At 41.8% G+C, this 15,477-nt stretch overlaps 1 protein-coding gene across 2 annotated transcripts in view; it reads left to right on the top strand.

The window, feature by feature from the left end:
* LOC137444863 (sodium channel protein type 5 subunit alpha-like) overlaps nt 1-15,477 on the top strand; it is a 227,243-nt gene that overhangs the window by 126,986 nt on the left and 84,780 nt on the right. For both annotated transcript variants that reach the window (XM_068145943.1, XM_068145942.1), the window contains exon 16: nt 1,597-1,953. In XM_068145943.1, coding sequence (XP_068002044.1) covers nt 1,597-1,953 — 357 coding nt within the window. The remainder of the gene's footprint in view (nt 1-1,596; nt 1,954-15,477) is intronic.

Genomic DNA, 15,477 nt, shown 5'->3' on the forward strand with positions numbered 1-15,477 from the left:
ATCTGCTGATAAAGACTTTAATTGCTGCAAACTGGTGAACAGTATGTGACACTAATTATAGGCTTGCAGGATAAATGGAATTGTTCCAGATTTACATCAGGGGTAAATGAGAGCATAATTTGATTCCTTCTAGCTGCACCAGGTACTTGTAGCACACTTAAAATGTTTGAGTTCCAACTGGTAATAAAAATCTGCTATTTCATACCTGTGCACCTGTTGGCATAGTCAGCAGATAATTGATAGCCCAAGAAAGAGGGAAGCTGGTAATTTGTTGTTTTAGAAGTTGTTCTTTCTAAATTATGTGATAAACATGTCACCCTTCTTTTAAATGTTGTCAAAAGAAAATGTCTTTGAATTATTCACAGAGTGGTTTGATTTTTTTTTTTCCCTAGAACTGATCAGCATAACATAGCATCTGTCTTTCAAGGGAACTCCTTAGCTGTCAGCTCCTTTGTTATGCACGGGGTAGTGGTGTTCTATTAATGAGAGACTGTCGACATACTGGAACAGAAAAGTCCTTTCTCTGCCAGCCTGACATTTGTGTTGCACTTCATGTACCAGGATGTCCATGCTAATCGTTCTGGCCATAATATGACTTCACAAATTGCAAAGACCAGGAAAATTAGCCCTTATGGCTACATTTAGTGGAAGACTTAGACACACACCCCTCACCCCCACCAAAAAAAAATTCTCTGCACTGCTTAAACATGCAAATTTTTCATCACTGATGTTAGGTCCTGAGAGTTTCCTGTCAGGTTTTGAGCAATCCCTTTCAACAGAGATGAAATTAAACCTTCAGTTGAAAACATAGCACAGAGGCTAGGCACCATTTACATCCTTAAAATAGGTCTTAAGTGGGATGTGGGTTGTGCATAGACTGTGTGATCCTTGGCACAGTGGTGATTTTCACCCTGGGAGCTAACAGCTAATAGCATCTGGCTGAGGCTTGCTCTGAAACACGGGGGAATTACTCCTCTCTTTGTGGGATACAGCCCTAAAACCCTTTTTGTTGAGATGCCTGCCAGGTTGTTTAAATTGAGGAAGAAAAGCAATGTAAAAGGCAATATTAAGACCCAAGATTCCTTTCATCTTCTCCCCACCAAGATATTGAGGGGATGAGCCTCTAAAAGCACATCTATCTGAAAAAGGAGAGCATAGCTCTGGAAAACTTCATTCTTAGTTTCATAGTTTCATAGTTTCATTCAGGGTTGGAAGGGACCACAAGGATCATCTAGTTCCAACCCCGCTGCCATGGGCAGGGACACCCCACACTAGATCAGGCTGGACAGAGCCTCATCCAGCCTGCTCTTAAACGCCCCCAGGGACGGGGTCTTGACCACCTCCCTGGACAACACATTCCAGGGTTTCACCACTCTCATGGTGAAGAACCTCCTCCTCACATTCTCATCCATGAAGCCCAGCTGATATTTTATTAATAGATGTAGCGAGGTTAACAGGAAGTATGGCTAAAATCCCCTTGTACCACACACACTGTGGCATTTAACATCTTTCACATTTTGCCCACTTCAATAATTCATCAGCTGAAATGTCTGTCGCTTCTGTGAGCTGACACTGTTGTTTATGTTTTGTTCACAGCTGCGAGTCTTCAAACTGGCAAAGTCCTGGCCGACCTTAAATACGCTCATTAAAATCATTGGTAACTCCGTGGGTGCCCTTGGTAACCTCACTCTTGTGCTGGCAATCATCGTCTTCATTTTTGCCGTGGTGGGAATGCAGCTGTTTGGGAAAAGCTACTTGGACAATGTGAAGAAGATAAGCACAACTGGCAATTTGCCGCGGTGGCACATGAACGATTTCTTCCACTCGTTCCTCATCATCTTCCGAATTTTGTGTGGGGAGTGGATTGAGACCATGTGGGACTGCATGGAAGTAGCTGGGCAGCCGCTGTGCCTTCTCGTCTTCTTGTTGGTCATGGTGATTGGAAACCTGGTGGTGAGTTCTCAAGGTGTATTTTTGGTCCTTTGGTGGGTGTGTGCAAATCTACCACTGTTTTTTAATCCAGAAATGGCAAATGGCACAGTGCTCCATGGCTTTAATTGAATGAACTGAGTTGTCACCCACAGAAAGATGTTCTTATCCCAAGTACAAAATTGCTAGCACTGGCTTACTCATTAGGATCTGTTTCACTGGGTTTTGCAGAACAACAGGTAATGTTTTACTAGAAGCACATGGGCTGGTTATAAAGATTTTATTTCTTTATCCCTTCATGGGGCTGAAGGGATTCCACATCTTTTTTTCTATACAGGAGTGAATGTCACCTGAACTGTCACTGTATCAGGAGATATTTTTACTTCCCTTCAGTTTTTGATCCAGAACACCTGAATCAAGAAATGCTAATACAGTATCTTTGAGTGCAGTTTCAAGTGTCTTTAGCCTGCATGTTCTAGGAAGCTGCAGGTTGTGTTTACAGTAGTGTCTCTTGCTCACTTGCTTTTTTAACAGACTATCCCATAAGCCCACCTTACATAAACCCTGAACCTATTAAGACTGAATTGTATTTCCCTGTTGACATCTTACAAAGCGCTTTGCTAGCTTGCAGTCATTGTGGAAGCGTTTTGTCTCTTCAGCTCACAGAGCATCTTTGACATCGTGGCTCTAATGGGCTTAGTGTTTGTGTAGTGAGTTGTTTAATAGTAGATGCTGCTATGAGACAATGTTGGCTTTTACTCCCAACTGCTTTTAGTGGTTGTTTTGCTTTGCAGAAAACCAGAGCACGCTGTTTTGTTTACATTCATTTGTATTTCAATAATTTTGTGTTGAGAATATTGATTACAAAAGCAAGTTACATCTTGGAGGGGTCAAAAGATTAAACTATGATTACTTGTTTGGGGGTGGGGGGCATTTTTGCATTTACTCTGCCACTTTCTGAGTACCTTAGATTCCCCCACCCCCACCCCCCCCCTTACTTCCTCTTTCTATAGATTTTTCTTTAAACAAAATGTGATCATTTTGGAGGGGGGTGGGGGGAATTGAAGGAAATGATTGCTTTTTCTTCATATCATTTGGGGAGGCTTAGCTTGAGATCCAGAGGGTTAATCTTCTCCTGTCATTAAGCTATAGATTCAATGTATAATAATGAAACTTGCAAATAATATCTGGCAAATTCTGGGGGAAAATGTTAACATCTGAAATATTCATGGATTATTGAAAGATGTGAATTTGCACCATCTGATACCATTAGATATTAATACCAATGTGCATAAGTTCTGTTAAATATAAAATCTGATTCAGCAGAGATTGCACTGCCATTATCTACATATATTTAGTGCTCAAAAAAAACATACTGTTCCAGATGTAAAATCAGATATTGAAAAACTGTCAGCATGGGTAAACTGAAGTTACTGATCAGCTGAAAGCAGAACCATCAACTTTATCTTTTTCAGTTTACAGTTAGAATAGAATAGAATAGAATAGAATAGAATAGAATAGAATAGAGTAGAATAGAATAGAATAGAATAGAATAGAACTAACCAGGTTGGAAGAGACCTTGAGATCATCGAGTCCAACCTACCATCCAACACCTAATCCACTAAACCTGGCACCAAGCACCCCATCCAGTCTCTTCCTAAACACCTCCGGTGAAGGTGACTCCACCACCTCCCCAGGCAGCCCATTCCAATGGCAAATCACTCCTTCCATGAAGAACTTCTTCCTAACATCCAGCCTAACCCTCCCCTGGTGCAGCTTGAGACTGTGTCCTCTTGTTCTGGTGCTGGTTGCCTGGGAGAAGAGACCAGCCCCCACCTGGCTATAACCTCCCTTCAGGGAGTTGTAGAAAGCAATAAGGTCTGCCCAGAGCCTCCTCTTCTCCAGGCTAAGCAACCCCAGCTCCCTCAGCCTCTCCTCACAGGGCTTGCGCTCCAAACCCTCTCCAGCTTTGTTGCCCTTCTCTGGACACATTCCAGCAACTCAACATCTTTCCTAAACTGAGGGGCCCAGAACTGGATACAGGACTCAAGGTGTGGCCTAACCAGTGCTGAGCACAGGGACACAATGACTTCCCTGCTCCTGCTGGCCACACTATTCCTGATCCAGGCCAGAATGCCGTTGGCCTTCTTGGCCACCTGGGCCAAGAAGTTCTGTAAGCATGCAGCAAGGACTAGTAAATAGGAATTATTATTGTGTGTAGGTCACTCAAAAGAAAACAAAAAATGATTCATGGGTGTGAAAAGAACTACAGATTCCAAATCAGGAGACTCATCCTGCATCAACTCTGTCAGAGATTTCATGAGGTTTATTAGTAGGTAGAGAGGAGGTCATCTTATTCCTGTGGCATCAGCAAAATTCCTCTTTTCTCCAGTGAGAGTGGATTGAATTTAAAAATTCACCTATTTGCTGAGCATCACCAGACCCCAGCATTCTGGTAGCCAAAAAAGAACCATGAGCCCTTTAAAAGAACACTCAAGTGCTAAATCTCTGTAACTGTGAAGTGCTTAATCTGTAACTGTTGTAATCAGTTCCAGCAAAGTTTTTCTTTTAGCTTGATGAGTTCCTTATTTCTCCTCTGAGTTTCAAGAGTCAGTTCTGACAAGAAGGATGTTTTCCTGAGGTTACACCTCATTTGGACCCTGAGCACTTAGTCTATGAAGACAAGGAGGAAATCATATCTTTTAGCCAGTGTAGCAGATCTGCACATTGATCTCGATTAAATACTTGTATCTGTCACATCTGCCAGTGTCTGTATACCGCTGTTGTCAGATGGAGGTTTTAGAGTCATGGAAACTGTTTTGGAAGGTACAGCTGAATCAGGCAGGTAATAAAATAGTTTCTCTCTCATTTGTAAGAAAAAGCTTCTGAAATTGCAAACAGAATACTTATGCTTACTGTTAAGTTTTATAGATGGCTTAACGTATTTCCTACGTGTGTGCATGTTAGTGAGGTTAATAAGGAAAATCACCAAGACAGGAATTATTAAGAAGATGTCAGGGAATTTGGGTAGTGAGGCAGTCCCCAGTGACCCCTGCTCTGGGGGGTCAGCCAGTGTGAGAGTTGAGTGTGACACCAGCCACTTCTCATAATGGGTGCATGAATAAAACTGACACTTCCATCAGAGATAGAGCAACCTTCCAACCTCATCATGTGTGCATGATGCAAGCTGGCCAAGCCACCCTTTTATTCTTACAGTGGACACCCAGATTAAGCTTGTTTTCTACCAGCTTCTCCTGAAATGACACCAAGTGAAGGGCAACTCAACACAGAGTAGAAATGCACTCACTGTTGTTGCTCATGCTCTGATAAGGCTGTGTAGGATGTAGGAGGAAGTTCTTCATGGAAGGAGTGATTGGCCATTGGAATGTGCTGCCCAGGGAGGTGGGGGAGTCACCATCACTGGAGGTGTTTAGGAAGAGACTGGATGGGGTGCTTGGTGCCATGGTTTAGTTGATTAGATAGTGTTGGATGTTAGGTTGAACTCGATGATCTCAAAGGTCTCTTCCAACCTGGTTAACTCTATTCTATTCTAGAGGGCACACAAAAAGCATCAGTTAGTGTTGTCCTAAGCTAACAGCTACAGTGCATTAACTCACCTGCAGAAATGAGTTTCTGGACTGCTGTTATCTTACTTCTGCCTGATTTACATCCCCTAGTACTTCCATCCACCACCATTCTCCAGTCCACTACAAGTTGCTAATTCACTGCTGCATTTCCATGATGGATTTTCCCTTCCTGGAGTCACAAGCATGCCAAGATGTAAAGTCTGTAACTAGGGAAGTCTTACCTTCAGAATATTCCTGAAAGGTGAACTCTAAGGCAGAAAGTGCTCTTTTAGGATCAGTCCTAGGCTTGTTTAATTTTGGGGATTTTTTTGGTCTGCTGTCCATGGAAATGCTATTCACTCAGAAAATTATTAATGACATTTTCTGAGAACACAAAGATAGAAAGCACCACCAGTTTCAGGCTGTCCTATAGGAAGAATTACATAACCATTATCACTGAATTAATGTGTGATGCATGGAATTATGAAATACAAAGTTTAAGGTCATGCACTCAGCCCTGTTTAAGAATTTATGTTATGACCGATTGGCTTACCGACAGAAAGGGTTTGAGAGGATAATAAAAGTATACATATCAGTCACTGTGGGCATCTACTCAGATCTGGCTAATGGAGTCTGTGAAATCATAAAATATCTTACCCCAAAAGACATCTAAAATACATCAGATTAAACAGCCCCTAAAAGTACCTGCTTCTGTCCCTGAAGTCTTGGGAGGCAAACTCAGCTGTAGATACCCTCCTGTACATATCACTCTGGCTCACTGAGCCAGTATGATGTACCAATGTACAAATACATTGCACCCATTAAGAAAGTAAATGAGATTCTAATACATATCAGGAAAGGTAATTAGAGAGGAGACAGTATGTATGCCGTTGTGCAGTGATATGCAATACTGGGTATGCAGTACACCCCATTACTGACTGATGGTTAACAAAGATTAAGTACTACTGGGAAAAGCATTGTATGGGAATATGAAATTGATGAGGGAAATGCAGAGCTAGGCATGGGAGAACAGTTTGAGTGATAGAATGCTGCTCGTTTCAAAACAAAGGAGTACAAATCATTATTTCTGTATAAAACCATTTCCTAGAATTAATTACTGAATATTACTTCATGATCACCACAATCTCTGTGAGGGACAAAACAGTGGAGTGTGTGTGGCCACTTTTGTAGCAGAACTGGTAGACAGCCCTGTGGGCATCCATCATCTGGCTGACTGTGCACGAGTGTCACAAGCAAGGGACTATTCCCAGCTGGAAGTCTGTGGTCAGTGCAGGCTAAGAAGTTGTTTTATAATATGGAGCAACATGATCTTTTGCATTTATCTTCAGTGCCAAAAAATGTTCCTGGGAACATTTAATTTATTAGTGTGGAAGTAGCCAGAAAGTCCTGTCTCACCCAATACTGATACCTCTCCATCACTGCAAATTTCTTAGCAGATCACAGCCAGGCTTGAAAGAGGTTTATGGTAATGTGTCAGATTTTCTCTTTGTTTAAATGGAGTACGTATAGAAAACTGTGGCTGTCCCTTGTGGTAAAATCAGAAGTAATAGCAAAATAGCTAGGCTTCTAACAGGCCTAAGTAAGAGTGGATTACAATTTTACATTTCAAGAGCTCAGACAGCCAAAGCATATTAAGATAGGCAAAGAAGGTCTTCATATGAGACTTGTATTTCTGCCTGACATGATGGAACTGTCACAGAGGGAAGCTACATCAAGACTCTGACACTTTAAGAGACATGAAGCATTACACCAGGGGGGTCCAAGACCACAGAACTTTTACAAGGTGGTTAAGGAATTTTTTTTACCCCAAAGGAATGAAACCTCATTCATTAAGAGGTCTTGTGCCAATAAATGAAAGAAAATGGAACAGTGATGACATATGATTGCACTTTTGCAGCTATCTCCTTATTTTCTTTTCAAATTATGTGCAAATCTAGAACTACCAGGCCCCATTTTCATGGGTTTTTACTGTCTGTCCCTAGAGAAATGTACAACTCGAGAGCTGAAATGAGATTTGCTGCCCTGAATCAAGTAATTATTTTTGCATTTAATGACAAACACGCTCTTATTCATGGAGGCCACTGAAGACATCCACTTTGTGAATAGAGGTTAATATCCTTGGAGGGAAATGTAGTATTTGTATTGTATCTGATGATTAATATAAATTAAGTGGAGTTTTAAAATATCTTGTGGCTTGTAATTGAAAACTCTAGGTTAGATTTGCTATCTGGATATAAAGCAACTTTGGGAAAAAGGTATTAAAAACCCAAGTTAAAATATTTTGGGTTTCATTTTTCAACTTTAAAGCTGCAGTAGAGGTCTGAGTCCTCCCACATTGTAACTTGTACTTCTGCCATCAAGCAGATACGCTCCTTGGGACCCACTGGTTCCTCTTCTTTTACAATGTAAGGAAGAAGAAGCAAGATACAGCCATATAAAGCTGGGGAAGATGCAGCTCTATAAAGCTGGGGAAGAGCAGTGTTTTGCAATGAAAGGAGTGTCCACAGGAGAATCAAACAGATGTTCAGGATGTCTCAAGTTTTTCATGTGTGCTGCCTTCCCTCTGCATGCCTGTGTTTCTGTCCTGGATGCTGCTGTTCCCCTTATCTGCTCTTTCAGCAGCTTTCAACATTCTGTAGACATGCATTTGTGTTTTGGTTAAATCAGTTGAGAAGGCCACTAGACAAACAGGCGAGAATAGGCATGTCAGTAACAGTCATCATCAGGGCACACAAAATCTGCAAAGCAGGAAGTGAAGTGTGTGTGGAGTGCTGTGGAGGAGGAAGACTCATCAGAAAGCTGCAGGAGCCATAATGAGAACTAGGGGAATACTCGAGATGGAGGCTGGAGTGTTAGAGAATCCAGAAGAAGCTAGGAAGCCCAAATGATTATTGGCTAGAAGTGTAAGTGTCATTTGAGTCTGTCTCATCAGCTTCGACTTATATAAGTGAGGCAAATTTTCATGCTGGAGTCGCATGCAGCTTTGCAGAGTAGCAGCCCAGAACACACCAATAACCATATTTGGGGACACAACAAAAATAAACTGAAAACAACTGTCAGCAAGCTACCATCATTTTTACTTCTATTGCTGTATGCTAATAGCTGGCAGCAGGTACATGTAGTGTCATACTGGAGAGTTCAAACCTCAGAGGAAAGTAGCCAAACCCCAGCACATCTCCTAGCTTCTTCCTTCATACTTCTAATGCCAGCTACATGTATAGTCCACATGTCCCAAAGCAATTTTTGCTGTTCCCCATTATCCATCTTTTCTTGGGCGGTGTCTGGGAAGCAGCTTTTGAGCAAACATCCAGCTATTTCTACTTAAGTATTAAACATTCTCAAGAATAGTGAAAGATCCAACAGTGATTCATGATACAATGAATCAAAGAGATAAATTCTGACACCAGCCATCAATCAGTCCAGTTGCTTCTGATGAATCCTAGCAGAGATGGAAAGCTTGCATCCTCATTGGGGTTATTTTAAAGACAAATCTTGTGCCTACAACTCCAGGCTTTAGCAATTGTATGATTTATTAGTGTCCATATAAGTATAACTTGTTTTATTGAATAGATACATCCCACATTCATGTGTAACACCTGAAGATGGTGCTAAAAAGTCTGGGGAAATTAACCTTAGGATATTTATGATGGACCATCAAAGACTGTTGGTCTTCAAAAATGCCATTGAATGGTAGATTAAGCTGAGTCCATTCAAAGCTGGGAGGTATAGGACTGCTTTGTCCAAGAGATGTGAGGGAAATGCATCTGAGAATAGATGGGAGGAGAAACTACTCTGAAAACCTACTCCTGAAAAGTAATCTGCTTCCTTCTGTCGCTCTAGATTTATGAGTTTCTATATCCTGCCACAGGCTCAGTTGTTTCTTCTGAAGAGTTGAGTCTTGGCACTTGGTGTCTAAATCTGAGCCCATCTTGTATTAGGGGACAAGTGTGTTCAGTTCCTATTTTCAAGGTACTATATGGTGTTCATATTGAATATGTACTAAAATATGCCCATTTTTTCCCAGCAACATCCCTCCATAGAAAGGTAGATCCTTTTAAATACAGATAGCCAACATTCTAATAAAAGTTGGTGTGCAGAAAAGGAGCAAGATTTTGCTCCTAATGCAGTTCAAAGGAGGCTGAAGCAAAAACTGGACCAAGGCTCTTCATAAGGAATTAATTCAATTGCCAATTCCCCAAGTAAATAATCCAAACCAGATTCATTGGTGGGCTGTGATAGACGGGGGCATTTGGTGCAGATTTTCATCACTAGAATCCTAACTGTTGCTTCTTGATTATAAATGATTCACTGGGATTCATCAGAGAGGAATCAAATCTAGTAATAACACTAGTGCCCTCCCATAGGTATGTATGTGAGGGAACATGAAGCTATCTCCCATTAACCTTCATAGGTGTGAGGCAGCTTGGTAATATAGAGGAGGAGGAATGCTAATACATTAGTTCCATCAGCCTGCCCCTTGGAAACCATCTTTATGCCTTTTGTTCTAACTGTGTTTCCAAGTCAGAGATACTTCTCCACAGTTATTACTTAAGCATTGACTTTGCTATATGAACTGCTGACAGGATGGAATATTTTTAATAGGATCCACCACATATATGTCCAAATCTATAGTTCATTTGTGGAGGTGATGCTAGTCAATTGTTTGCTGAGGTTTGGCTGTCAAGATTTGGAGTCTGGGGATTGAAAAGGAGCTGAGTTTTGAGGAATCAGTAGGGTAAAATACTACTTTTTATCCTACATCTCTCCTTGGTTAATAGTGTAGGCAGAGTTTTGTCCGTGGCTAAGTTCTTGCCAATAGCTGGGTGCTTATTAAAAGTCTAGAAGACATTTGGTCAAATGTAATTGGACAAGAGTGTGCAAAGGTAGGTACAACTAAACGTGTCTCTCTTCATTAATGTCACTGTATGAGTTGTCCCTGGATGTCGTTGAAAGGGTAATGACAACAGAACTCTTCCTAGTGTGTGCTGAGGGAAGGGCAAGGTTTTAATGTTAAAATAGACCAGGTAGCACAAATTTAATACATTATTTGTTACTCCTAAACATCTTACACTTTTGTTTAAAAAAAAAACACAACCAAACATGTCAGTTAAAAAGGTGAATTTTCCCCATCACAACTAAGCAATGAGCAGTTCATTCTAACAGTTGCCTCTAGAAATAGCTTGTTAAAAGGGATACATGGAGGAACAAAATCAGCTAGTCATGACAACCTTAACCTTCTATAGAGGTGTGTGATATTTAAGCCACTAGAATTTACCTTTTCCATGTACAGTGCATGTTGATATCTGCATTTCTTCACCACATATGTGGCAACATGGTATGTGGCTTCCTGAGATGATATGCCAAAGAATACATTTGGAAATTAAATGTAGTGCACAGGGGCTTTTGGGTCTTACTATATAGTAAGAAGTTTCTTCAGTCAAACATGTCCTGCCTTTGGTCTCCGGCTACCAGCCCGCTTTTCATCTGGATCCTGAAAGTCAGCTTGGCCCACTCAAACTCTTCTAAATCCAGTAAAACCACAGTAAAACCATTTGAGGAGGAGAAACTCCAACAGATGTGGACCCGCTCCTCTTTCAACTTTGCTTTGGTTTTCTGCCTTTCATGATACCTTCTACAAACTCATCTCCTCATGTATCTCCATTTCACCCTTTCCAGTGCACAAGCAAGTTCCAAGTCTCAGTCCTATTTAAAATTCTTGTCAGTATTTTAATGCAAAAGAGGTTGGTGGTTGTTTTGTTGTTGTTGTTGTTTTTTAAGTAGCCAATCTTTGTACAGAGGTTCTGCTTTCTCTGTCTCATAGTGACATTTTCTTGTCAACACCCATAGTAAGTGATCTTAGGGTTTGTATTGAGGAATACTTGATATTTTTCATGCTGAATTTTCATGGCAATGAGAAGAGACACTTAGATCTTTTCTTTGAGGATGGATATTTTTCAAGCAGCTCTACTCTCAGTTTGTTCTACTTCCCTTCAGTTCCTGCTTCCTCCCCATCACCAGTTCCCTTCTCTTTCTTGCCCTCCTCTTGGATTCTCATTTGTTGCAACTAGAGAACTCAGAGAGCTGTCATGCTTCCTCTGCTGCAGACTCCTTCTATATGTGTATTTCTTTGAGTAGTGTTTCTGTGTCCTTTCTCCTCCTCACACATTTAGATACGGCATCCCATTTCTAGGAGGTTCGTCAAGGGCAAAATGCCTGCTAAAGTCTCTCTCTGTGTGATAACACAGGAAGGTGGCTGGATCTCTGAATTGACAAGGACATGAACACGATGAGTGTTCCTCTTCTGTCTGGGTTATAACATTCCAGGGCCACCCTGTCCCAGCCAGTGCCTGGGCATTCTGGGCTTAGCCCTGGCTGGAAACAGAAACCACGAAGAAATCTTGCCTGGAGGAAGAGCAAGAAACAGAGGTCAGCTGCCTACCCTCAGGGATGAAGAACAGGTCTTGTCTTGTCTTGTCTCTGTTTACTACTGCAGATGCAATTTTTAGATCATAAAGTGAACTAGCTGCCTATCTCTCATTTCCTTTCTTCTGTTTAGCAGCCCAGCAGTGCACATAAACTCCTAAAAATGTTCTTGTGGACAACTTACACTGTGGCACATTGAGGGCATGGACCCCCAAAGTATCTAGGAAGAATTCGGTTTCCACATTACACCGCCAACGTTCTCATTTGTTTCCCCACTTTTATGCCTGTCTTATACTAACGAAGATTTCAAGCAACTCCAGTTGAATACAATTACTGAAATAATTTTCCAATTTCTACATCAGCAAAATACCCTTGGAGTCTCTGTTAGAAGAATTCTGTCAAAGACAAGGTCACCATGCCTGTAAAGAGGAGTTTGCTTTGATCATGTCGTTGAGTATAGAGTTGATTTGAAGGATGCTGGTAACCAGTCCTCTACTGAGTGCTTTTCTCATTTTCCAGTAATGCCTCCCTGCAAAACACAGCTCCTATAGACATATACTGCAGGAAGAAAGGGCATCCACCTCATAACCTTTCCTGCAAAAGAACAAGGATATCTCCCTGGGGCTAAGGAAGCAGTTAGAAACCTGCAGAAGTAGTCACGGCTAAGCCAGAGAGTAAAGAGAACAGGCTTCTGACTTGGAACACTATGGGCACCAGGAGGTAGAGGTAGATGGCAGAGGAAATGGGTCACTTTGTAGAACAGCTCTGACATGTGCGTGGCAGCACCTCCTGCCTTGCAGATGTAAGTGGCTCTCATTTCAGAAATGTAACTGGTACCACTGCTGGTTAACCCTCCTGCTCTGTTTCTTTAATGAAATGGAAGGGTTTGTGTGGCTTTTGTCTCGTTGGTATTCTCCAGCAGAGGTCTGTGAAAGCTGCAAGCCCAGCCATGTGAAGGCAGAAGGTTTCATACTGTGCGAGATTTCTAGTAGAAATCTATTTTGTGGCTGCTGTGAAAGAAGCCCTCCTGGCTGTCAGACAGCTCTCTCTCACTCTGTTCTGTCCTCCCTGGAGTCTGCACTTGCAAAATGCAAAAAAGAAAAACCCAGAACCTTCTTACACCTCCCAAATTCACTAAATAGGTAACCTTTTCACACTGCACTTAATAGGAAAGTGCGATTCCTTGATGGAACCCAAATTACAATATCAAACCTGGGAAATGGCTTAGAAAGTGACATTTTAAAAGGAATTATTCATCCCTTCCCTGTTAACAAAAAAAAAAGGGGGGGGGGGGGGAGGGAGAAAGCTGATATTAATTGTTTCTTGCCTCATTGTTTTAACTTTCAAGTCTCTAGGCTTCCCCTCATTGATTTTGCTTTGGTGTAGTGTATTGGCTGCAGGGAAGTCATTACTTACTGTGGCCATTATCAGTGGCTTTCTTTCACTGTTTTTCTGTTTTCAGGAGATTTTTTTTTTTATCATTTTGTTTCTCTATGGCTTACCTTTCCCCAGGTATTTTCTGCCAAGTGTGAATAGGAAGTACCCTCTTTCTCTTGATCCCCAGTCTTGGCAACCTAAGAGACACAGTGGCCTGTAGATTACTGAGTGCAAAACTTAGCACAATCTTTGGTCACAACTGGGTGTCCCCCTCACAGGAGCAGTCTAGGATTTGAATTTTAAAGGGATGTCTCAAGGGATCCCACTCTGCATAGACTAGGAGCTCTCTTCCAGATGAGTAAAGCCACACAGTGTTAGGGCTGGTGTGTTCTCCAGGTAAAACTTCAGAAATTAGAGTGTTTCTTTAATTGTGTCTAGTCACTGTATAAACAAATTCATAGAGAAGCTGATGAGATGGTGTTTGCATACAAGTGGTGAAAATACTCCAGGGATGGTGCAGATGTCTCACCTATCATCACTGCTTCAGGGAGCAGCAATAGCAAAGGCTCTCAAGTGTGTAGAGTCAGTCCAAGCCTGTGCAGTCCATCTTCCTCTCTAATTGTCTTGACATGCTCATCACCATGACAGCTAAACACTTTTGTTGACTTAGCACAAAGGTAATTGTCTCCTGGTTTGTAATCAATAAACTTTCCATAGTTTCCCTAATGCTTTTAGGATATGTTGAGCCTTTAGCATTGTGAACACAGCTGTATTGCTGGGAGAGGTTTGCAACTGGACTTGTCTGAAAGCACGTTCCGTCTGTCTAGACAGTTGTTTGAGAAGTCCACAGCAGCTCTGATGGAGCTCTTGCTACGCTGGTGAATTAGTGTTGTTTTTGATATCTGATGAAAAACCTGCAGGAACATGTTTGGTTTTATGCTGGGGCTTTAGTAATGGAAAGAATTTATGTGCCTGCACTCACCATCCCACCCTCCTCTTTCAGGCAGGGCTTGAAGACTAAGATTTTCAGGTGAGGAAGCACTTGTTTTCCAAAGACTCATGTTTTGATACTTCTAAGGGCCTTACTTTCAGAAACTACTGAAAGCATCAGCTGAAAAAAAATAAAAAAGGAAAAAAAAAAAGGAAAAGAAAAAATAAAGAAAAATAAAAATGTATTTCAGTAGTTTTTGACCTGCACTTGAAACAGTACAGTTTGTGTGCATGTGGATAACAAATGAATAAGACTTGGCAATGTGAGTGATCTACCAGGTTGTGGTGGTGTCACAGTCTCAGGTCTATGTTTCAGAGTGAGAAGGACATAGGCCTCTCCTTCTGCCTGCTTTTGGGGTGCTGAAGAGGCTGAGGGTGAGGAGGCAGTGGCTAGTGGCTGGTCTTTGCAAGACAGGAGCTGAGGAGGCACCAACCTCCCCTCCCAGTTTAGCCTCCCTCTCTGAAGAGGCATTTTCATAGTGTGGTCCAGCGTGTAAGACTGGCAGCAAGAACACTGCTGACATGGTGCCCTTTGACTGCACCCCCTCAGTAGGGTGTACCTATGCCAAGTCTGACATCCCCCAGTGCTAGTGCAGCTTTATAGCTCCACAGAAAACAGAGAGGGGTAAATGGGAGCTTAAAATGACCTCAAAACATTCTTAGGTGACCCAAAGGTGCTGTGAGGTGTAATTAATGAGCTTAATCTACCCTTCCATTACTCAAGGAGATTTACTCCTGTTTAAAGTGGTGAGAACAGCAGAGCAGAATCTGCCCCATTAATTATACATACACCTTTAAACTCTGAAGTGAGAAACAGGGTGACCATGCACACACCATCCAACGTGGCTGAGCACAACAGCCTCCATCACTTCTCTGCTCTGTACTGCTTAAAAACAGGCTGCTCAAGAGACCACTGAAACAGGGGGGAAACATCATGTCAATATTCCAAGTGGACAACAGTCATCAAAACTCCTAGCCTTATGGTAAATAGCACAAAATCACTAATGGCTTGGGGGAGAACATTCACCTCACCAGTTAGCAGGCAGCAGACAGAGCTGTATTAGCCACCATAGTTATTGTTCACAGTCAATGGAGAGAAAAGGCACTTTGACTCCTTCATTTCACAGAATCATATAATGGTTGGGGTTGAAAGGGACCTTTAAAAGTCCAA

This window comes from Melanerpes formicivorus, unplaced genomic scaffold, assembly GCF_026170545.1.
Source record: "Melanerpes formicivorus ecotype bairdi unplaced genomic scaffold, bMelFor1.0.p_v2 SCAF_13, whole genome shotgun sequence".
NCBI classification, from domain to species: Eukaryota; Metazoa; Chordata; class Aves; order Piciformes; family Picidae; genus Melanerpes; species Melanerpes formicivorus.